At 47.8% G+C, this 21916-nt stretch overlaps 1 protein-coding gene across 1 annotated transcript in view; it reads right to left on the bottom strand.

Moving 5' to 3' along the window:
* The window catches only part of LOC133372771 (protein unc-13 homolog A-like), a 115090-nt gene that overhangs the window by 88248 nt on the left and 4926 nt on the right, over window positions 1–21916 (bottom strand). Inside the window, exons 5-8 of the mRNA XM_061601834.1 lie at window positions 20726–20762; window positions 15185–15220; window positions 13540–13750; window positions 470–1354 (exon numbers count right to left, since the gene is read on the bottom strand). Of these exons, the coding sequence (XP_061457818.1) occupies window positions 470–1354; window positions 13540–13750; window positions 15185–15220; window positions 20726–20762 (1169 nt within the window). The remainder of the gene's footprint in view (window positions 1–469; window positions 1355–13539; window positions 13751–15184; window positions 15221–20725; window positions 20763–21916) is intronic.

The following is a 21916-nucleotide window of genomic DNA, read 5'->3' on the forward strand; positions in this document are numbered from 1 at the left end:
GGAGGCCCGAGCCCAAATCTCCACTCAGACATGAAGTTCACCGGCTGACCTTGAGCCCGTTTCTGATTCTCAACCTAACCTACCTCGCATGGTTGCTCTGAGGATGAAATAGAGAGGGGGAGCACCATGTACATCACCTCAAGCTCCTTGGAGGAAAGGTGAGATATAAATGTGATCAACAAATAAAAATGTGAAGGCCCGGAAAAAAAATAGAAAAATTTGGATTTCCCCCCTATTTCTTTTCTGTTTTCCCCCCTGTAAAATTGGGGGAAATTGTAAAATTGTCCCCCACCCTGGCCTTCACTTCTCTATAAACCAACCAACCAACCAACCAACCAACCCACCCACCCACCCACCCACCCAACCCAATCCAACCAACCAACTACTTGTTGGATCAACAAGCATTCAAGAATGCCATTTTCTGAGAAAGATTGAATTGCCCCATTCCCTTTGCCTGCCATTTCCTTACCTCTCCTCTGTCTTGGAGGTGTCGTCCTCTGGGGCTTTCTCCTGGGCAGGGACCTCTTCCACAGGGGGCTCCTTCAGCTGGCCTGCTGGAACCTCTACTGCCTTCGCATCCCACTCTTCCTGAATCTTCTGTTGCTGCTGTATCTGCTGCTGCTGCATCAGTTGCACCTGTTGCTGCTGCTCTGCTTTTTGCTGCTGCTGTGCCTGTTGCGGCTTCTGTTGCTGCTGTGCCTGTAGTGGCTTCTGTTGTTGTTGCTGCTGTGCCTGTTGTGGCTTTTGTTGCTGCTGTGCCTGTTGTGGCTTCTGTTGCTGCTGCTGCTGTGCCTGTAGTGGCTTCTGTTGCTGCTGTGCCTGTAGTGGCTTCTGTTGCTGCTGCTGCTGTGCCTGTAGTGGCTTCTGTTGCTGCTGCTGCTGTGCCTGTGGTGGCTTTTGTTGTTGCTGCTGCTGTGCCTGCAGTGGCTTCTGTTGTTGCTGCTGCTGTGCCTGTAGTGGTTTCTGTTGTGGTGGCTGTTGCTGCTGCTGTGCCTGTAGTGGTTTCTGTTGTGGTGGCTGCTGCAGCGGTTGGCCCTTCTGCTGTTGCTCTTGCTGCTGGTAAGCCTCCCTGTGATAGGACTTGAGTTCGGGTTCTGCTGTCTCTTCCTCAGGATAGTACTCTTCGTTGTCACTGTACTCCTCATTGAATTCATCCTCGTCCAGGTAGAGGTCATCCTCCTCTTCGTCCCAGTGCGGGGAGTCTTTGTGGTAACTAACCGAACTGTGGCAGGAGTGATAAGAGTCGCCATCCCGCTCATCCAGGCTGATGTCATCAGGGTCAAAGTCATCGCTCAGCTGTGAACTGCCCTGGCTCAGCTCGGCCGATGACGCATAGCGGCTGCTCCCTGTGGGGCTGCAGTGATGGGTCGGGGTTGGGTATTTGTGTAGGGAAAGAGGAACCAAGCATAAAAGATGGAGATACATATAGACTAGTAAAGGCGCTTATTGACATCACTGTGGGCCCACTCATAGCCAACCCTCACCAACATTTTGCTTCCTTCCTTGGAGAAATGGCTTCTGGGATTTGCACATGTCATGGCTCCTGTCCTAGCTTGGGAGCATGTGTGGTTGAGAGGTAAGGTTGCATCCTGCTAAGTCCTGCTCAGAGAAGACCCCCTGAAATCAACGAGTATGACTAACTTGGGTCTATGGGTTTCAGTGGGTCTGCTCTGAGCTGGACTTGGTTGGTCGCATCAGCCTTCCCCAGCAGGGTGTCCTACAGATGTTGCTAGACTATACAACCCCCCATCGCCCCTGACCATTGGCCATGCTGGTTGCTGGGGCTGATGGGAGTTGGTGTTCCAAATATCTGGAGGGCAAATCAAGCTGGGGAATTCATAGAATGGTAGAGTTGGAAGGGACCTATAAGGCCATCGAGTCCCACCCCCTGCTCAGTGCAGGACTCCAAGTACAGAATCATCAAACGGTAGAGTTGAGGAAAAGCCTATGGTACTCAGTATTCCCAGGCAGTCTTGCATTCAAGTACTAAACAGTCTTGATCCTCCTTAGCTTCTGAGGTCAGACGAGATCGGACATGTTCAGGGTAAGTACGGCAGTAAACATCACGCTTGGGTGACATCTATCTACTGGCTTGCATCTACAAATGAGAACCTGTTCAAAAACCATAAAAACATGCACAGCTTTCTCGAGAGCAAGGGATGGGGACCCTGTGGTCCTCCAGACGTTGCTGGACTACAACTCCCACCATCCCTGATCTTTGGTCATATGTGCTGGGGCTGATGGGAACTGGATCTCAGCAACATCTGGAGGGGCAAACCTTCTCTCCTCCCTGCTCTGGGAGGGATGTGGGAACTGTCCTCTAGTTGGCCTACTGGGAGTTTCTCTATGTGAGATACTGAGCCTCTCCTCTAAACCACCTGTGACAGATGGAGCAGCTGATGGAAGGGGACAAGGGGTACCTTAGGATGACTCTCTCTCCAGACAGAGCATCAACATAAAAAGGAGGGATAGGCTCAAAGCTGAAGGCTGCTGGCGGGCATGAGCAGAGCCTTTGTCTGCAAGACTGGCACTGTGCGTACGAGCGAAGCCAGGAGCCTGAGAGTGAGAGACAGCTAGCAAGATAATACCAGAGGAGAGGTAAGGCAGGGCCTCATTTAGAAGCTTCAGAGCCAGAAGGTTTAAAAGAAATATAGCCTGTAGTTGGAGAGGTTGCAGGAAGGGTAATAGAGACAGTGAACGGGAGGTTTTGCTTCGGTTAACAAGGAGCCGAGGGCAGGAGGCCAGAAGTTTGTGTTTAAAACTAAACTTCCTAGGAGAAGCCCAATGACGTGGGGGAAAAAGTAACAAGTCATGGCTGTTCCCTGCAGTAAGGGAACACACTAGATTTTGAGGGTTTCACCTTGTAAAATTTGTTACGCCACTGCACCTCCTTCATTGGGGGCCATGGAAAAGAAAGTCTGTTCCCATGACTCCTTAATTGGGAGCCATGGTAATTAAAGAGATGTGAAAGTGGTTCCGATTTGGAACATCGACATGTCACATGTGTGGAGAAGCAGGTGCTGAGAGGGATATCTCAATAACTCAACATCTTTTCTTCTCAGGCAGAAACACAATAGCCATGCCATGAATGACGGAGAATAACAACTTTCACACAAAAGCCTAGCTAAGTTTGCCAGGCCTGTGGAAATTCTCCATGCAACAGGGGTGAGCTTCACGAATGTCAGAGACAGGGACTCTGAAGCCCTCTAGATGTTGCTGGACTCCAACTCCCATCAGCCCAAGCCAGTACAGCCAAGGGTCGGGGTAATGAGAGCTAAAATCCCACAAGCTCTGGAGGGTCCCCATCCTTGGTGGGGCAGAGACATCACATGCCCTCCACAAGGAAGTCCTAATGCTCAGACCAGGCTGAAGCCTTTTTTGCATAGCACTATTGCCTAGGATAGAAACACCTAGTGGGGCCTAACTGGGGGTAGTGGTGGATATCAAAATAGAACCCTCAGATGATAAATATAAATAGGTAACTGAATAGATTTAAATTTATTTAATTGTATGACTTCTTTGTGGGTAGCTGCGGAGAATACTGCCTGCACATTTCCCCCTGGATCTCCACAAATAAAAGGGACTAGAAACTCCTTTTTTAAAAATAAATAAATTGAAAGCTGAATTTCCAGGGAGGGTAGGGGTCCGGAATATCCCTGAAGGGGGGGTCAGGCGATGCCTCCCAACACTAGTACCCTGTGAGTAATATAGAGTTCCCTCCATTCATGCTGACCATACTTAGAAGCCCCCTTCAGATCAACATAGGAAGACCTAGTGCAGAATATACTGGGCAGGGATGAGGATGTTGGAGCCGGGGCCAAAGCATGCGCCCCCTGATGTGGGTTTATAGCCACATGTGTTCTTTGGAACACATGAACAGGGCTCATACCTTCACAGTAAGTGATAGCCAGTGTGGTGTAATGGTTAAGATGTTGGACCATGACCTGGGGAGACCTGGGTTTGATTCCCCACTCGGCCAGGAAGTTCACCGGGTGACCTTGGGCCAGTCACTGTCTGTCAGCCTAACCCACCTCACAGGGTTGTTGTGAGGACAAAACAGGGAGGGGAGAACCACGTGCACCACCTTGAGCTCCTTCCAGGAAAGGTGGGTTAGAAATGTGGGAAAAATAAAATAGCTAAGTAAGCAAGGAAGCAAGTGCTTCATTAAGGAAGCTGATGTTGTTGTCAGTCTAGTGTCCAAATTCATGCTCAAAGTCTGAATGCACCCTTGAGGGGTACTCTCTGCTACCAAAACAGAACGATTATAAAAATGTGTTTGCGTCTTGCACCAGCACCTAAAAGCTGCCTTCCAGTAAACCCAGTTACTGGCCAACGATCAGACTCAGGGTTTTAGCCTGAAATTTCAAGGAGCAGGTGGAACTGCTTCAGCACCTTGGACAGCACCTTGGAAGTTCAGGCTACAACCTGGAGGCACTATCTGCCACTGGCAGGGAATACAGGTTGGAGGTCCTCCAGAAGTTGCTCCACTCTAACAATTCCCATCATCCCAGACCATTGACCATGCTAGCCGCTGGGGCTGTTGGGATTTGTGGTCCAGCAACATCTGGAGGATCCAAGAAGAGACATCCCCTACACTTTCAGGAGGAAATGCCTCTTATCAATAGAGGCATTCTGCCATCTCTTGCATGCAGTAGGGAAAAGTTTTGAATCAGGAATGAGGACTCTGTTGCCTTCCAGATGCTTTTGGACTCCAACTGCCACCATCGTCCCTGACCATTGGACATGCTGGCTGCTGGACGTTGGAGTCCAGCCACATCTGGAAGGCCAGCCAGGTCCCCCTCCCTGTTGTAGGTGAGCCCCGAGTGAGATCCAAAGGAACAGCTCATAATGGCAAGACTTGATCTCCCTCCACCCTGCCCAAACTCCGTTCCCGCAGGCACCACCTCCACCCTCTGCTGCCCCCACACATTTGTCCTCCCAGCTGTTAGCAGCAACAAGTTGCACGAAGAGACAGCAGCCACGAAACACAGGAAGATGGAACTATAAGCACCGCCCTGGTCTTTCCTCTACCCCTCTTCCTTTAAGGACACCACAGGGCTGTGTCGTAACAGCAAGATATTGCAACGAGGGCTACACTTGCCGGGAAGCTGCTAGCATAATGGGGAAGAGGCAAGGATCATTATGCATGTGCCCAAATGCACTCAGAAAGTCAGAAGAGCCCGGCATCTTGGTCAGGCCAAAGGGGGCCCATCCTAGTCCAGCATCCTATTCTCACAGTGGCCAATCAGATGACCCAGGTAGAAGTCCGAGTGTGAGAGCAACTCTCCTCGCTTGTAATCCCCGGAAATCGGTATTCGGAGGCTAGAAGCCATAGATAGCCTTCTCCTTTTTCCACGAAGCTGACTAAGCCTCTTTTAAAGCCATCCAAGTCAGTGGCCATCTCTGCCTCTTGCATCTCCTCTTCAGTACACGTTTGTACCAGAGGAAAGGCATCTCCTCTACTTCCTAAGTGAGACTTTGGTTTCAAGCTCGCTTTGTGATTTTGCAGGATGCAAACAGGGATGCTTCCAAAATCCCCTTAACTGATCTGAGATTTCTGAATGACTGGATCTCTTTTCTGCAGTGAAACCGATGCATTATTCATCCCCTGCTGATCCATTTTTAGCTCAGAACACCTGCCTTACACGCAGACGCTCCCAGATTCAACCCGCAACATCACCAGGTAGGGCTTTGAAAGAGTCCCTGCCTGAAACCCTGGAGAGTTGCTGCCAGTCAGTGTAGACTATATGGAGCTAGATGGGCCCAATGGTCTGGCAGCTTCCTGGGTTCCCATTTAAACAATCTCTTTATTCAGGACCATGAGGACTAGAATCTTACTTTAGGGACCGGGCCATAGCTCAGTGGTTAGAGTATCTGCTTTGCATGCGGAAGGTCCCAGGTTCAATCCCGGGCAACTCCAGATAGGGGTTGGAAAGACTCTCCCTGCCTGAAACCTTGGCATGCTGCTGCCTGTCAGTGCGGAAGTGAGGGAAGGGATATCTGTGGCCCTGCAGTTCTCCCACCATCCCTGACCATTGGCTATGCTGACCATGGTCTGTAGGCCTGTAGGCAAATGTATAGCCACTTTTAGGCATGGAGGCTTGTACTATCTCCTCCAGAGCCTTGGCATCCTTTAGCCCCTAGCATCTTTCTGGCAGCTGGAAAGATAAGTCAAAGGGCGGTCAATGTAAATAGTTAGCTCACAGCCCACCATTCCAAGGAGCAGTCTGATGCTCTGCCAGAAAACTAGCTCAAGGATGCCAGGATGCTCTGTTTGGAAGCGGTACCAATTAGTGCAACAACTTACTATGCTGGAAAAGTTATGATGTAATGCTCTGTAGCAATTAATCACTTATATCACTTATCTGTGTCCTTAAAGAAGTATACTATATAAATCACTCTTGTTGCCCAGTTTGGGGTTCAGACTGGTCAACGGTTTGTGCAGGACCTTGCAGTCTGATCCGTCTATTGGGTACGCCAGTGCACTGTAAATTACTCAATAAACTTCTCCTTGTAAGCAAACCTGGATCTGACTTATCGTTTCCTTGGCATCCCTAAAATGTGGAAGCCCACAGCCGGGGCACACATGGTCTGATGGGGGTTGTTGTCCAGCCACATCTGGTGGGCCCCAGAGGTTTCCACATCCCTGATCTAAAATGAAACATCTCTCCTTGGAAGGAATGCCTCTTCTCAAGACAGTCAACAATTTCTTACACGCAGCAGGGACATGTTACTCCTTAGAACAGGAATGGGGGACATCTGTGGCCCTCAAGAGGTTTCTGGACTACATCTGCCATTATCCCTGAGTGTTGGCCATGTGGGATAATGGGATTGCTGGGAGTAAGAGGCCAAAGATATCTGCAAGGGTCCCAGGTTCCCTATCGCTTGTGCAGACTAAACTCAGCTCGGTGGACCGATGGTCTGACCGTATAAGGGAGAGTCGCTCTTGCACTCGTGTGAGCTTCCCAGAAGAGGCATCTGATTGGCCACTATGAGAACAGGATGCTGGACTGGATGGAGCCTTGGCCTGATCCATGTTCCTACAACTTCCCCTTCCATGCTCTTCAGATTGTGACTTTCCTCTCCATTGTAACACAGAGATCAAATTTCAAAACAGGGGTTCTTAACCAGTGAGCCAGCGTGGCGAAGTGGTTACGGTGTCAGGCTAGAACTTGGGAGACCAGTGTTTAAATCGCCACTTGGCCATGAAGCTCACTGGGTGACCTTCAGCCAGTCATTGCCTCTCAGCCTAACCCACCTCGCAGGGTTGTTCCGAGGATAAAAGTGGAGAAGGTGGGGGAAAAAATCAAGCATGCCACATAGAGTTCCTTGGAGGAAAGTGTATAATCATTTGAAACGGTGCATAATCATTTCTTGCTATCCGCTCCATTTCATTTTAGGGTTCACCTAGCATGCCAGTCCCCAAATTTGTTCTAGTCTGAAAATGAAATCATTCCTGGCTGTATTAAGGAAAGGTAAAAACATTGATTAAAAAATTTGGAAATGTATTATTGATCCATCTTCCTGTCCTTGTGGGGCTGAGTTCAAGTATTCAGACAAAACTCTGATACATTTCCCCCCAATTTCCTACCTCTCCAAGCAGTCCTACCCATCCCACAGAGCCCTGAAATGGGGTTGTGAACTGTATTACAAAGGGATTGCCATGCCTGAATGCTTAAAACAACAACAACACACAACTCCCTGCACATGGAAACTAGCACGTCAAGGAGCTGCTTCCTTGTTATGCTTCCACCTTCAGTCGGAAGTTGGAAAGTCCATCCTACCATTGCAGGACTCTACCACTTCTTTCTGATCCACACGTTCCCTTCGAAATAGTCTTCTCCAAAATCACCAACAAACGTATTACGGAACAAGGGGGCACAGCGATGGGAAGGGGAGATACACAGAAGGGAGAAGGAACCAAAAGGATTTACTGTGGGTAGGAGACAAAGCCTTAGATCCTTGGAGAGATACTACGGTAAGAGTCACCAGAACGTCTCTGAGCAAGCGCAGAGCTCTACGGGAAGCACATGCAGACATGATAACGGGACACCCCTGGATTAGACTGAAACCACACCTCCAGCATTGGCAAAGTGGGGGAGTGGGGGAGGGTTCCCCACTTGGATACAAGGGTGCTCAGTCAGCCTCAGACAAGGCGACAAATGCGAGGGGTGTGACCCCTAGGGAGCTTGAGGAGATCAGGATTTTTGGAAGCAGCTGCGCCCATTTCTGACAATGAGGCTGAGGAGAGGGCCAAGCAAAAATGGTCAGAGCAAAGAAATTATTTCAGCTTGAGGGAGGCTGGGGGAGGATCCTGAAATCCTTGATGGCCCAATTTTGTCCCTGGGTTTTGGAGCTCTGGATGCGCTTGGTTCCCTTTCCAGAGTGGAAATGGTGCCTTATGCGTCCTTCAGGGTCCTGTTGTTGCTGGCGCATTTTTTAAAAAGTGTCCAAATGCTGTACACCTCTCCACAGCATTCAGTTCCTTTTGTGCTTTTTTCCACCGCTCTCTGCACCAGTGAGGCACGTGCCTGCCTTGCGTAGAATGCTACACCGGGCGTAGAGGACTGGGTCTGCCTAAAATGGCCCTAGCGCATCAAATGAGTATGAACGATTATAAAAATGTGTTTGCGTCTTGCACCAGCACCTAAAAGCTGCCTTCCAGTAAACCCAGTTACTGGCCAATGATCAGACTCAGGGTTTTAGCCTGAAAATGAGTATGAGTATGAATCAGGCGGCAGGAGTCAGCTTCACTTCTTTTGAGGATGCAAGTGCAGCAGACCCCAGCAGGATCAGTGAGCGGAAGATTCAGTCCTGCTTTCCCTCCACCTGCCCTTTGCAATGCAGCACCTGTAGAACTGAACCCCGCCTCTCCCAGCTCTCGTCTGGGAGGGGAGAAGGAGATGCACCATCTCCTTACCCCACCCCTCCTGGCAGTACATTTAATCAGGGTTTGAACAACCCTAATTAAACATTAGCCCTGCCTCACCCCCAAATTAATTCAGGGCCAGATCCAGGATGGGGCGACTGGTCCCCAGATTGGATGAGCTCTGCACAGCCCACGTAATTATTTATTTTATTTATTATTTGATTCATATCCCTCCCTTCCTTCCAGCAGGAGCCCAGGGCGGCAATTAGGCTCGTAGGTTAGAGGTCTCCTACACCTGCACTGCACAAAAGGAAATCTTGACACGAGCGCATGGAAGACCACATCACAGGGAGTGCCTGCAGCTGTGCTGTTGTTTCACCAGTGCTCAGGAGCGCAAGCGCGCACCAGGGAGACAGACCTCTTGATGCCATCGGCCATGCGGTCACCTTGCTTTGGGGCAGCTTTTTCATCACGGCGCACGTGCGTGGTGGTAACCCGTGGAAAGGGAGGCTCAGACAAATGAAAAGCTGCGGCAAATAGCGCAAGCGAGGATTCATAGCAGAAAGGTTGTTGGGTTGTAACAGAACTCAGGGAGAGCAGAATCAGCGCTCTGCTGAAATCCGTCCTCCGTTTTCTCAAAAGCTTTTCTGCCTCTGAGAAAAAAAGTGCCTCATTCTCAGAATTTCTTTAGAATTTGGTGGGCGCAGGTTTGAGCCTAATTTATCAGTGAGAGGTGGCTGAGGGTGGTGTGCATGTTTTTCTTTCCTGTTAGCCAGGGGTGGGGGTGGGGGAACCTTTTCAGCCCAGCAGGAAAAGGTAGGCAAGACAACTCACTTGCCAATCACCCAATGTCATTATTACATCAGATGACTGACAGGTGGGCTGCCTCGCCCACTTGCCAGCGTCACTTGTGCAGCGCTTCCCACGTGCCTGAGAGCCAGCTGGTGGTTGGACGTGTGGGAACCAGAGCACAAGGGACTGCTATGCTGGGTGCTTTGCTTGGCAAAGGTACTTTCTGCAGGGATTGGCTGTGCAATCAGGTTCCCCACAAGGAACACCGTTCCAGCTGTGTCTCTGCCTGCCACACACCAGATGTCATACATGATGTTATGTGTGGGGCAGGTGGGCGTGGTTTGGGGGAAATTTGGACCATGGGCCTAAGTTAATCATGGGTGGTATTCAATGCTAGGCCTACTCAGAGTAGACCCATGGAAGTTCATATCCATGACTACCTTAGGTTTATTAATTGCAATGAGTCTACTCTGAGTAGGACTTGGTTACTACAACCCCACATCCATTCATTTTGATAGGCCTACTCTGAGTAGGGCTTAGTTGAATACAACCCCATGTCCATTAATTTCAATGAGTCCACCCTGAGTAGGACTAAGGTTGGATAAAACCCAATGGGATCGTGATTATCCATCATCATTTTAAAAAAAGGATGGGCATTGAAAGATTGTTCGGGGGCCTCAGTCCACAATAAAAAACACCTGAGTTTCCAATTCAACATTGAGCAAGTAAAAAAGAAAGAGCTTTGAAACAGCCACAGCTGGACGGATGCTAACAGCCTAACCCAGGTTGCCAGAAAACCAAAGAACCACATTACTCTGCAAAAAAAAGAAGAGAGGCACACTTTGAGAACAAAGAGAGGGACCCACCTATCCGATAGGTCTAGGGTGTGCCTGCTCTCCAGAGAGGGCTGGCGGCTCGTGTGTCTGCTTGACCCGGAAGCAGACTCCGCATCGCTGTGCCCGTTTGCGGCAGAGTCTACACTACCGTAGCGTCTGCCAAAGGTTGGGGGGGAAGAGGAAGAGGGTCAGCATTCAACAATCCAGAGAGAGAGAGAGAGAGAGAGAGAAGACCACCTTCCTGTCGTGTTCAGAGGCCACTTTGGGTTCCAGAGGTTCGGAGGGAGGAGAGGTCTGTGTGGGGGAACATAAATGTCCCAACCAAAGGACCAGGCAATGGAGCGATCGCTGAATGTACATCTGAACCATGGTTCTCCCCCACCCTCCCCCCAAAAAGCACATGGCAGAATCTGCCTAGGACTATCTGGACTGAACATTAGAACATCCAAAGAGTCTTGCTTTGATCAGACCAAAGGTTAATCTAGGCCAGCATCCTGTGCTCACACTGGCCAGCCATGTGCCCGGATGAGATGTCTGCAAGCATGGCCCGAGTGCAACAGCAACTCCCCCCCCCCCACTTGCGACTCCCACCAACTGGTATTATTCAGAGGCCTCCTGCCGCCAATTGGAACAGAGCCACCCTGTCTGCCAGCCTTTGGTAGACTTTGATAGGCCTTCACATATTTACTGGAAACCCCTTTTAAAGCCATCCAAGTTGGTGGCCATCACCTTTTGCGGGAGGCAATTCCAGAGTTTAAGTCTGTGCTGTGTAAAGAAGTCCTTCATTTTGTCTGTCCTGAATCTCCAGAAGTTCAGCTTCATAAGATGATGCCATTGAGAAAAACTTCCTGTTAGAGCCGTACAACAATGGAACCAATGACCTAGAGAGGTAGTGGGCTCTCTGACACTGGAGGCCTTCAAGAGGCAGCTGGACAGCCCTCTGTTGGAAATGCTTTGATTTGGATTCCTGCATTGAGCAGAGGGTTGGACTTCATGGCCTTATAGGCCCCTTCCAACTCTACTATTCTATGATTCCAAGTATGATGAGAAAGGGAGAAAATATTTTTTTGGCTATCCATTTCCTCCACACCATGCATAATTTTATATATCTGTATCACCCCCCATTACTTTGTTGTTGTTATGTGCCTTCAAATCAACTACGACTTATGGCGACCCTATGAATTAGCGACCTCCAATAGCATCTGTCTTGAACTGCCCTGTTCAGATCTTGTAAGTTCAGGTCTGTGGCTTCCTTTATGGAATCAATCCATCTCTTGTTTGGCCTTCCTTTTTTTCTACTCCCTTCCGTTTGTCCCATCATTATTGTCTGTTCTAGTGAATCATGTCTTCTCATTAGGTGTCCAAAGTATGATAACCTCAGTTTCATCATTTTAGCTTCTGGTGATAGTTCTGGTTTAATTTGTTCTAGCACCCAATTATTTGTCTTTTCTCAGTCCATGGTATGCACAAAGCTCTCCTCCAACAATACATTTCAAATGACTTTATTTTTCTCTTTTCTGCTTTTTTCACTGCCCAACTTTCACATCCATACATAGAGTCTTACTATATCTTCTTTTTTTCCTTAATAAAAAGCCCCAAACATTGTAACTTCAATCCCTGGAAACTCGAGGTAGGGCGGGGAGAGACCTCTGCCTGAAATCTTGGAGACCTGCTGCCAATCAGTGTAGGCCAGCAGTCCCCAAACTTCTTGGCTCAAGACCACTTGTAAATTGCTGATGGACCGGGCAAACCATTTCACAATGCCTCTGCCTGTTGTAGGAAGTGCAATGCACTGTGCTGGATGCTGAATGATTTTTCATTGCATTTTCATTCCTTCTTTTCTTTCTTACACTGTATTACAATTTGCACTCTGTACAATTCAAGTTGTAATGCAATCAGATAACACAATGTAAGAAAGGAGTAAATATCGAATTAAAAATCAAGAGAAATAGTTAATGCAGACATGCCGAGGACCACTGGAACGGAGCTCACGGGCCACTGGTGGTCCATGGATCACAGTTTGGGAACCCCGGTTCTAGATGTTGCTGGTCTCCAGATCCTAATAGCTCAAGCAGCCAGCACTGCCAATGGTCAAGGACAATGGGAGCTGGAGTCCAATAACATCAGGAGGGCCACAGGTCCTCCAGCTCCATTGTAAGGCCTATAGGTCTTGTTCAATCCTGTGAGAGCAGTTGGTTGGGTAGGTCTTCCAGATGGCTGTTATTTATGACACCTATGAATGGGATTGTCTTGTTCTTGTTGGAAGTGGGGCAAGAGCAACTCCTGTTCGGGTTCTTTTGTGTGTATTCCAGAAGGAAGATAGAGTTAGGGTCCTCCAGCTGGCTAGGCTTGCCTACCTTTACCTGTGCTGTTTTCTACCAAACTTCCTTCTGTTGTAAACTCATATGCTCAGGGATGCTGACCTGCCCCTCCTTCCTTTGTCTATTCCTTGGACTGTCCAAGGAGAGAGGACACATCTCTGTCTTTGTTCTCTCTCCTGAGCCATGACGGCAATGCCCACATCTGGGCATTGCGCCTCCAACTTAGTTAGTTAGTTAGAACAAGGTATGCCTTTCCTATCTACTAAGTATTTCTATAAATAAAGTAGCTTTTCTTATTTTACTAAGTCTTAAGTCTCAGTGATCTAAACGCAGGGTAAAAGCCTGCTTTCTTAGGTAAATAAAACAGACTGGCACACACGCATTTCAGACCTCTGAGGATATTTCCATAATAGTTCTGAGGCAGAATACCTCTGAGTAACCAGATTCAGGGGACAAACAGCTGGGGACAACCCTTTTTTGTAGACTTCGGAGCGTCTGGTGATGATGTTGGACTGGTTGCTTCTGAAGACAGAATGCTGGGCTCGATCAACCTTTGGTCTGATCTACTAGGACACGATCTTCATGTTCCCTTCCCCTTCTCCCAAGCTCCTAGTGTATCCTTCCAGGCAAATCTCCCCTTCTAGGATCAGGGCCCCAGCCCTGCTTAGTGGCCAATTCTTGAGCCCTCCCCGGGGAAGGTTCCGGGCTCCTCCCACTCTACCTGATTGGGTGATGGTCATAGTCATCCATCTCGTAGCTCTGCACAGAGTCCGTGTAGGAGTCCCTCGTTGCTCGCTGCTGGTGGCGCATGGGGTACTGGTGGACTGATGCGTTGGGTTGGGAGGTGGTGTAGTAAGGTGGTGGAATACTGTTGCTGGTCTCACTGCGGTAGTCACTGTCCCGGTCATCCACAGTGCTGTCAGGGTCATCATCTGGGGGGAAAAGGGGGGTTCAATATCACACCGTGAGATGACAACATAAGAAAATGCCTTTTCTTATAACAAGAGGGGTGTGTGTATTTGTGTAGTCCAGGAGAACTTGTGTGTGTGTGTGTATATATATATATATATATATACACACACACACACACACACATACTTCTACATACATATTTCTGGGGTGCCTATCATAATTAAACACTAAATGGGGGGATTAAAAAGGGGGGAAATGGAGGAATGACTCAGGTAGGGAATGGAAGTTTGGGAGAACAAGGGTACCAGATGATTGAAGAGAATGAGAGAGGACATGGACAGAGAGAGAGAGAGAGAGATGAACAGACCAGGGTAGAAATCCAGAGAATGAAGAGCTTTCAAAAGTTAGATACAGAAGTCTAAGTAGGATATGAGGTGAACATAACATGATCCTAAGGATGAGCAGGAATTTGTTTAGGTAGTGTGAGTGTCCCATGTTTTGGATGGAGGGGAGAGGGAAGAGAGGGTAATGAGGGTGTGTGATGGAGTAACAAGTTGGGACTGGAGATCCCTATTTATGTGCAAAGCTAATCCCCATTGGTTGTTTGTGTTCTTGGGACAAGGGAGAACCTCATCCATGATCTGGTGGAATCACCAGTTCCCCATCCTCTTCTCCCACTAAACCTTTTTGATTTTAGAATATCAGTTTTGGGCAGTATTCATTCCTTTGTGTCAGGGCAGGGTAGCCAATGTGATGTCCTCCAGATGTTGTTGGACCCAACAGTCCCAGCCAGCACAACCAATGGTCAGGCGTGATAGGAGTTGGAGCCAAGCAATATCTGGAAGGCATCACATTGACTACTGTGATCTATGTGTTCAGCCCGGCCAGCCTTGAATCAGGAATCCATTTTGAGTTTGAGTGTGTTACACAGCTCAGCCAAACAATTCACGGTTCAGGGCAAAAGTCTTCAGTAAGCACAGAAAAACACCCCCATGATGATTTTTGCACCTTTTGTGAAAATGTTCTTGAGTTTTATTTAGATGGTCTTTACTTTCAGTTGCTGTCACTTGCCCTCCATGAGACCTTTTTGTCAAAATTGGGTTTCATACATAGAGTTATGATGCCATTCCATTCAGTACAGGATCCCTGACTGGATGGGATCAACCATATCACTAATCTGCTCTAGTGGGAACTTTTTCCCCCTGTGCAGAGAGCAGAAATGGGGGACCCAAACTAGATTGGGACTACAGTGGGGAGGCAATGGTTTAAAGCCCCCACCATATTGATTGAGCCTCCCCTGCAATTTACTATATACATTCACACAATTGCTAATTATGCAAATGACATCTCACTTATTTGCATCCCTCCAGGAAGCGTAAGGCATTTAAGAAGTTGGTATAGTGAGAAGGGAGGATATTGTACACAGAATTCTGGGGATGGGGTCACATACTTACTTTGTTGATCTCCCCAGCCAAAATAATTCCAGTTGCCTACAAAAAAAGAAGCCAAGAAGACATGTCCCTTTAAGAGACAGGCCAGCTCTATATATAGTCAGCAATTTTAGCCCCAAAGGGAAGAGGAGACTGGAGAAAGGTGGGAGGCCAACCAGATGCACTCTGGAAGCTCACAAGCACAGTGTGAAGGGAACAGCTCTCCCTGTTGCTTTGCTCTTGCCTTCTAATCTTCAGAGATAGACAATCTTTGAACATAGAGGTTCCTTCCATCCATCAAGGCTGACAGCCTTCTGCTGAAGCCACCCACTGTTAGTTTACTCCTTTTGCTTACCAGAAAGCCACCTAACCTATGCGAGATGTGTAAACCGTTTTTAAAAGCAGTTTCTGGGCTGCATAATACACAGGGAATGTGCTACCACTAGCTTTGGTTGGCATCTAAAAAGGGATGGAGAAGATTTGCAGATGACTACTAGGCAGGAGAGCCAACTCTTCCACAAAGGAAGGACAGCAAAGATGGGGGACCTGTGTGCCCCTCCAGAAGTTGCTAGACTTCATTTCCCAGCAGCTCCAGCCAGCATGGCCAACGATATTTCGCTTTAAACAGTCATGGTTTCCCTCAAAGAATCCTGGGAACTGTTGTTTGTAAAGAATGCTGAGAGAACTCTGGGAATTATAGATCTGTGAGGTGGACAGGGGGTCTCCTAAGAACTCTCAGCACCATTCCCAGGATTCTTTGGGGGAAAAAGCCATGGCTGCTTAAAATAACAGTGGAATACATGTATGGTGTGAATGTGGTCGTAGTCAATAACATTTGGAGGGCAGCAAGTTGGCTATCCTGGCCTCAAAGATGTTGGTAATACTGTGTCATACAGTGAGGGCTAATATCTTGGGAGTGACCGCATGGAAGAACGGGAGTTTGAGGAAGGCGTTCACATTTCAAAATGTTGCAAACCACTCTGGGGACCTGAGCAGGCAAAAAGGAGGAAGCAAGCCTAATAAAATAAAGTAAATATTGACAAGTTGTCTACCTCTGAGGTGCAGATGCTGGGATAAAGAGTGGATGGTCATCACCTTCCAGCCCTGCTTGTGAGCAATTTTGGACACTGTTGGAAACAGGATATTGGGCTAGATCAGGGGGTGGGGAATCTTTTCCAGCCCAAGGGCCACATTCCATTCTGGGCAACCTCCCAGGAGCCATATGACAATGGGTGGGGTCCAAAGGCCGGAGTGGGTGGAGCAACTGATTACATGTTATGTTTGCACAGTAGGCTATTTTATTTTATTTTATTTTTGCATTTAGATCCCACCTTTCCTCCAAGAAGCTCAAGGTGGCATCCAGGTTTCACTCCCTCTCTCTTTTTTAATCCTCGACAATCCTGTGAGGTAGGTTAGGCTGAGAGACAGAGACTGGCCGCCCAAGGTTACCCAGTGAGCTTCATGGCCGAGTGTGGGATTTGAACCCTTGTCTCCCGGGTCATAGTCTGACACTCTAACCACTTTGCCACAGTGGATCTCACCGGCTAACTTCTCCACACACTCCCTCACCACTCTCTATCCTCCCTCTAGGCAAGCAAGAGGCATTATCAGAGCAAGGACACATTCCATTCCAAAGACTCAAGCAGAGTGCAAAGCTGATCTGGGGAGGGGTCTGGTCTGGGGAGAGTCCCAAGGTCCAGAGAGAGGCTGGGAGGGCTGCATTCAGCTCACAGGTCTGAGGTTCTCCATGCCTGGGCTAGATGTATCTTTAGCTCTTCTAGGTTCTTATAGATGATTATTCGCTTCAAGCCCTGCTTGTGAGCTTCCTGAAGGCATCTGGCTTACCACTGCTGGAAACAGAAGGCTGACCTAGAAAGACACTTTGTTTTTGGTCTGATCCAGCAGGATCTTCTGTTATAATGGGTCAACTGGCAAAGGAGTCTCCCTTACCAGAGTTGGGTCACTACGCAGACCATCCTCAAGAGGGCAGAAAAGAGAGGGGAGGAAGTCTTCCAGGTGCTAGAAATGAGATTCAAGACCAGACACACGACAGAGAGGAACACCAAAAATCTTTGCCTTAGCAAACAATGTATGAAGGAAACAGGATAGCGAGTACAAAATATAATGAAGCATGTTCTTTTACTGCTCATTTCCAAGCTTTCCAACCTATTTAGCAGTAGATTACCTGTTTATTCCAGTAAGGAGCTAAAATCTTCATCCCATTCTGTTAGCCTTATTCATCATTGCACCTGTAAATTTCTGCTCTCCAGAATTTTGTCTCAGCAGTAGAACATGATTGCAAAGGCCATTGGTTCCTGCTGATACCAAAATAGGGACAAGGAAATTCAGGCCTGGGGGCAAATGTGGCCCTCCAGGGTTCTTCATATGTGTTGTGAGCCATGGAAACAGCAGATGGACAGATGAGGATGAGGTGGGTGAGCAGGACTTGGACTGGGACTTTCCATCCAGGGAAGAACCCAGCAAGGGGTGGGACTCTGAGGTGGCCCCCACACTGGACGTTTACAGGTCACCTCCAGCAGTTCCAGATACCTCCACTGGAGAGACCACCAGACCTGCCAGTCGTTCCTCAGCCTGATGAGGCTCCTCTCCTAGTGCCCGCGCCGCGATTGGACAGCCCTCCTCCCATGGAGGAAGAGGATGAGACAGTGACTGAGGCCCCACCTTCATCTTGGACCAGGAAGAGTATGTGGCAGGGAGAGTCAACAATCCCAGCTCAGGAGGAGTCTGTGCTTATGCGCATGCGCCCAACAGTGACTTGAGGCACACTCAATTAGGGGGTCCTACCCAGCCCTACTTAAGCTGCGTGCAAGGGGAAGGATTCGTTGCTGAGTCAACGTCTTAATGCTGCCAAGTTGTGCCTAGTTAGCTAGAGAGGGATGCTGAGTTTTGAGAAAGTCATAGGTAGGTTCATGAAGCGCACTGAACTGAAACTTTCTCTTACATCAATAAAAGAAAAAAACTACAGCCGTGTCTGTGAGTTCCTCGAGTTCGGGCAGGACAATATGGATTTAGGGTGCTTCCCAGACGGCACCTTTCATTGGCCCTGCTTTGCACTATCCTGAAGTGCTTTTGCCTGGCTGGACTGTGTTCTCAAATGCTGACAATCCCTCTTGCTTATCTGGACGGGGAACAGAGAAGGGCGCATGAACAGGTGCAGGAGCTACTTATTGTACAACGGTAATATTCACATTTGTTACTCTGTCCACTTTTGCTTCTGGCCGCGCCCCACCACGAGCATGCGACCCCTGGAAGGTCGCTCAGAAGGCAATGTGGCCTTGGTGCTGAAAACTGCTTCCCATTTTCTATTACGTTCCAGAACTGCTCCTAAAAACAGTTCGCTTGTTTTCTGATGCTGGTTTGTGTTAGAGGCACGCACCGACCACAAGATTAGGTTTGGACCCAGGTTTGGTGGTTCAGAAAACCGGCCACCTTGATCTGAGGCTGCAACATTTGGTTCGGTCTCAGTCCGTCCCATTCCCTGTGCCCCGGTTCACTTTCGGGACATCAAAAATGGCTATTTTTTTTTCTTTTTGACAGAAGTGGATGAAATTTACAGACATACTAGCTCCTCCTTCCAGAGAGGTTAAAGCCTGCCAAAGTGCAGGCAAATAGGTCCAGGGATTTAAAAAAATTGGATACATTATTATTATTATTATTATTATTATTATTATTATTATTATTATTATTGTAGGAAATGTCTATAACTTTAAAAAATGGTCAGAAATGGATGAAATTTGCAGGCAACACCACCCCTTTCGAGGGCATGAATCCTGCCAAATTTCAGATGGCAGGTGTGGGGCAGGTACCAACATGGCTAGAAAGGAATAATCAAGAACATCAAGTAAGCTCCCAATTGCTCCCCTTGCCCGTGGGTGAAGTGTACCTTGCTACACTTGCTACAATAGCACAAGCAGTTCTCATTGAAACAGCTGCTAAAATGGAGCAAAAGAAAAGCTCAGGTTTACCATTGGCTTCAATGAAAACTACTTGGCGCTACTGGAGTGGCAGAGAGCCTTGTGCCACAATCCTCTTTTTTCTTGATATATACATTTTAAGTTCTTGTAGGAGGGCTTTGTTTTGTCTTTTTACACAAGGTAATTTTTGTTTAGTACAGAGCTTGGAAAAGTTACTTTTTTGGACTACAACTCCCATCAGCCCCAGCCAGCATGACCACTGGAATGGGCTGATGGGAGTTGTAGTTCAAAAAAAGGAACTTTTCCAAGCTCTGATTTAGTATCCATTTTGTACTCTCTGTCCCATTTCCTAAAGAGGCCAGCACCTTCGCTGTACCTGCTAAAACCTCTTTTTCGTTTAAGCAAGCCTATTCCACACATGGAAAATCTGACCTGCATTTTAATACATATTTTTATCTTATGACCTATAGTAACTTTAGCATGTATTTTATATTTATTTATTTATTTTATTTAATTTAATTTATATACCGCCCTAAGCCCGAAGGCTCTCTGGGCGGTGTACAAAAAGATAAAAACAAGCAATATATAAATACAATAAATACAATAAATCAAAAAACAAAACAAACAAATAATAAAGAAACCAAACAACATCCAGAATACAAAATAATAATGAAAATACTATTTGATATAAACCACCTAGCGGTTCTGATGATTAAGTAGTCTCTACATCCTGTTAAATATGTTTGCATTTCTCCTGCTTTTGAGAAAGGATTTCCTCCCCCTCAACTTAAAAAAATTGTTGGACCTCAAATAAATCTCATTTCTAGCACCTAGAGTCTTTCTCTCTTTTTGTCCACCAGTTACACTATCCCTATTATTTGAGGGAGGGTGTCCCACCATCAAAATGGACCACTCCTCCTTTAACACCCTCTGGAACTCCCAACTGACTTTCCATCTCTGACAAGGAAAGCTTCCAAGCCAAGATAGCTTGCGCCCTCCTCCCCATCCCATACCTTTTGTGAGACTTAAAAGAGGGTGGGAAGACATAGCATGTGTGAGGGGGACAAATGGGAGTCGGGAGACACAGAGGGAGGGGAGGTCAAGAAGTTACAATGGTACTTTGGTCAGTTAAATAACTCCCCCTTTGGCCAAACCCACTGAGAGAGAAACCACAACGCTCCAGCCAAGGATGGAGGGCATTCAAGGGCAAATCCATTGTGGTGTGTGGGTGCTCTACAGACATACCCTGGGTCAGGAATGGGGAACCTGTGTAGCCCTCCATATGTTGCTGTGCTCCAACTGCCATCCCCACCAGCATTCAGCATGACCAATGGTTAGGGATGATGGGAGCTACAGTCATGCAACATCTGGTGGGCCTCAGGTTCCTCCATCCCTCGTCTAAGAAGTAGCATTGCCTGTGGGAGAGATGGAGGAATGCCTCTATCTGGAAGAGGCATGCCCCTCTCTCAGAAGGGAATGCCTCTTCAAAGGAGAGGCATTCTTCCATCTCTCCCCTGCCACGCCAGGGCATTCAATTTGTCATCCCTGCCCTATGTTGTAAGAAGGCCAGGGGTGGGTGGGTGGGAGTGAGATTAAATTCCCGAAATCCACAAGTGAGTCAAACACTTACAGCACTGTGAGCCAGGGACTGGAAGTGGCTTCTCCTGCTTCTCCGAGAATCGATAATGTCACCGGGGGCAGAGGGGAAAAAAATATAACGGAAACAAGGTCAATGCCTATCTGAGAATAGCACAGTTAACTCATTCTGGTGTATCTTGATGTCCATAGGGACAAAGCAGGGGTGGCAAACTCTTTTCAGGATGAAGGCCACATTGATTGTAGACAACCCTCTGGGGGCACCACATGCCAATGCCCAATCACCATGGGCGTGGTGAGTTCTCAGGCTTCCCTATGAGTTATTCTACACTATTTGAAATTGTAGCAGCTGGTATAGCTCAGTTGGGAGGAGAGCCTGGCTGGGAGTCCAGAGTCTGTGAGTTCAAATCCCCGCTCGTGTCTCCTGGGTGTCAAGGGCCAGCTAAAGATCACCCCCCAAAGTGAGTGGCTCAGGTGTGACGTGCCCTGCCACTTGTGCAGCCGTAGGCAAGCTGCATAGTCCCAAGGAGCCCAGTTGCCCCCCAGCTGGCAGTAGCGGACATGGAAGGGGCCGGCTTGTGCAGCTGTGGCAAGCTGAGCAGGCCCTAGCCAGCTGGGGAGGGCTAGCCTCACAGGAAGGTGATGGGAGACCCCCTCTGAATATCGCTTACCATGAAATCCCTACTCATAGGGTCGGGATCGACTTGAAGGCAGTCCATTTCCTTTCCATTTGAAATCACTTTTTAAAATCACTCCTTATTCATTACCAAAATCAGTAATGTATATAAATACATTAGGACACTTTTTTTGGGGGGGGGGTGAGAGGCATTGAGCAGGTAGGTAACAAAAGCCTTTTGGTATTGCAGCAGATCTGTTCGAGCGGTCCATCAAATAAAGTTTGAATGATAACATAAGAAGAGCCTGCTGGATCAGGTCACTGGCCTTATGCTATTATTAAATTAAAATAATAATGATTTTTTTGGGGGGTGAACAAGGGGGGCTTCTGGGCCCCAAAAGAACTATTGGCATTACAACAGGGGACCCACAAAAGCAATTAATTTTGTTTTAAAAAAATTAATCCCTGTTTTTAAAACAGACATTAAAATCTATTAAACCCATTGAAGCAAACAGACGTGGCTAACTTGGGCCTTTAAATTCCAATGGGTCTGCTCTGAGTAGGACAACCTCCACATCGGAAACAAGGCTAAGTAATTTAGACTCATGA

Source organism: Rhineura floridana, chromosome 18 (assembly GCF_030035675.1).
Source record: "Rhineura floridana isolate rRhiFlo1 chromosome 18, rRhiFlo1.hap2, whole genome shotgun sequence".
Classification (NCBI taxonomy): Eukaryota; Metazoa; Chordata; class Lepidosauria; order Squamata; family Rhineuridae; genus Rhineura; species Rhineura floridana.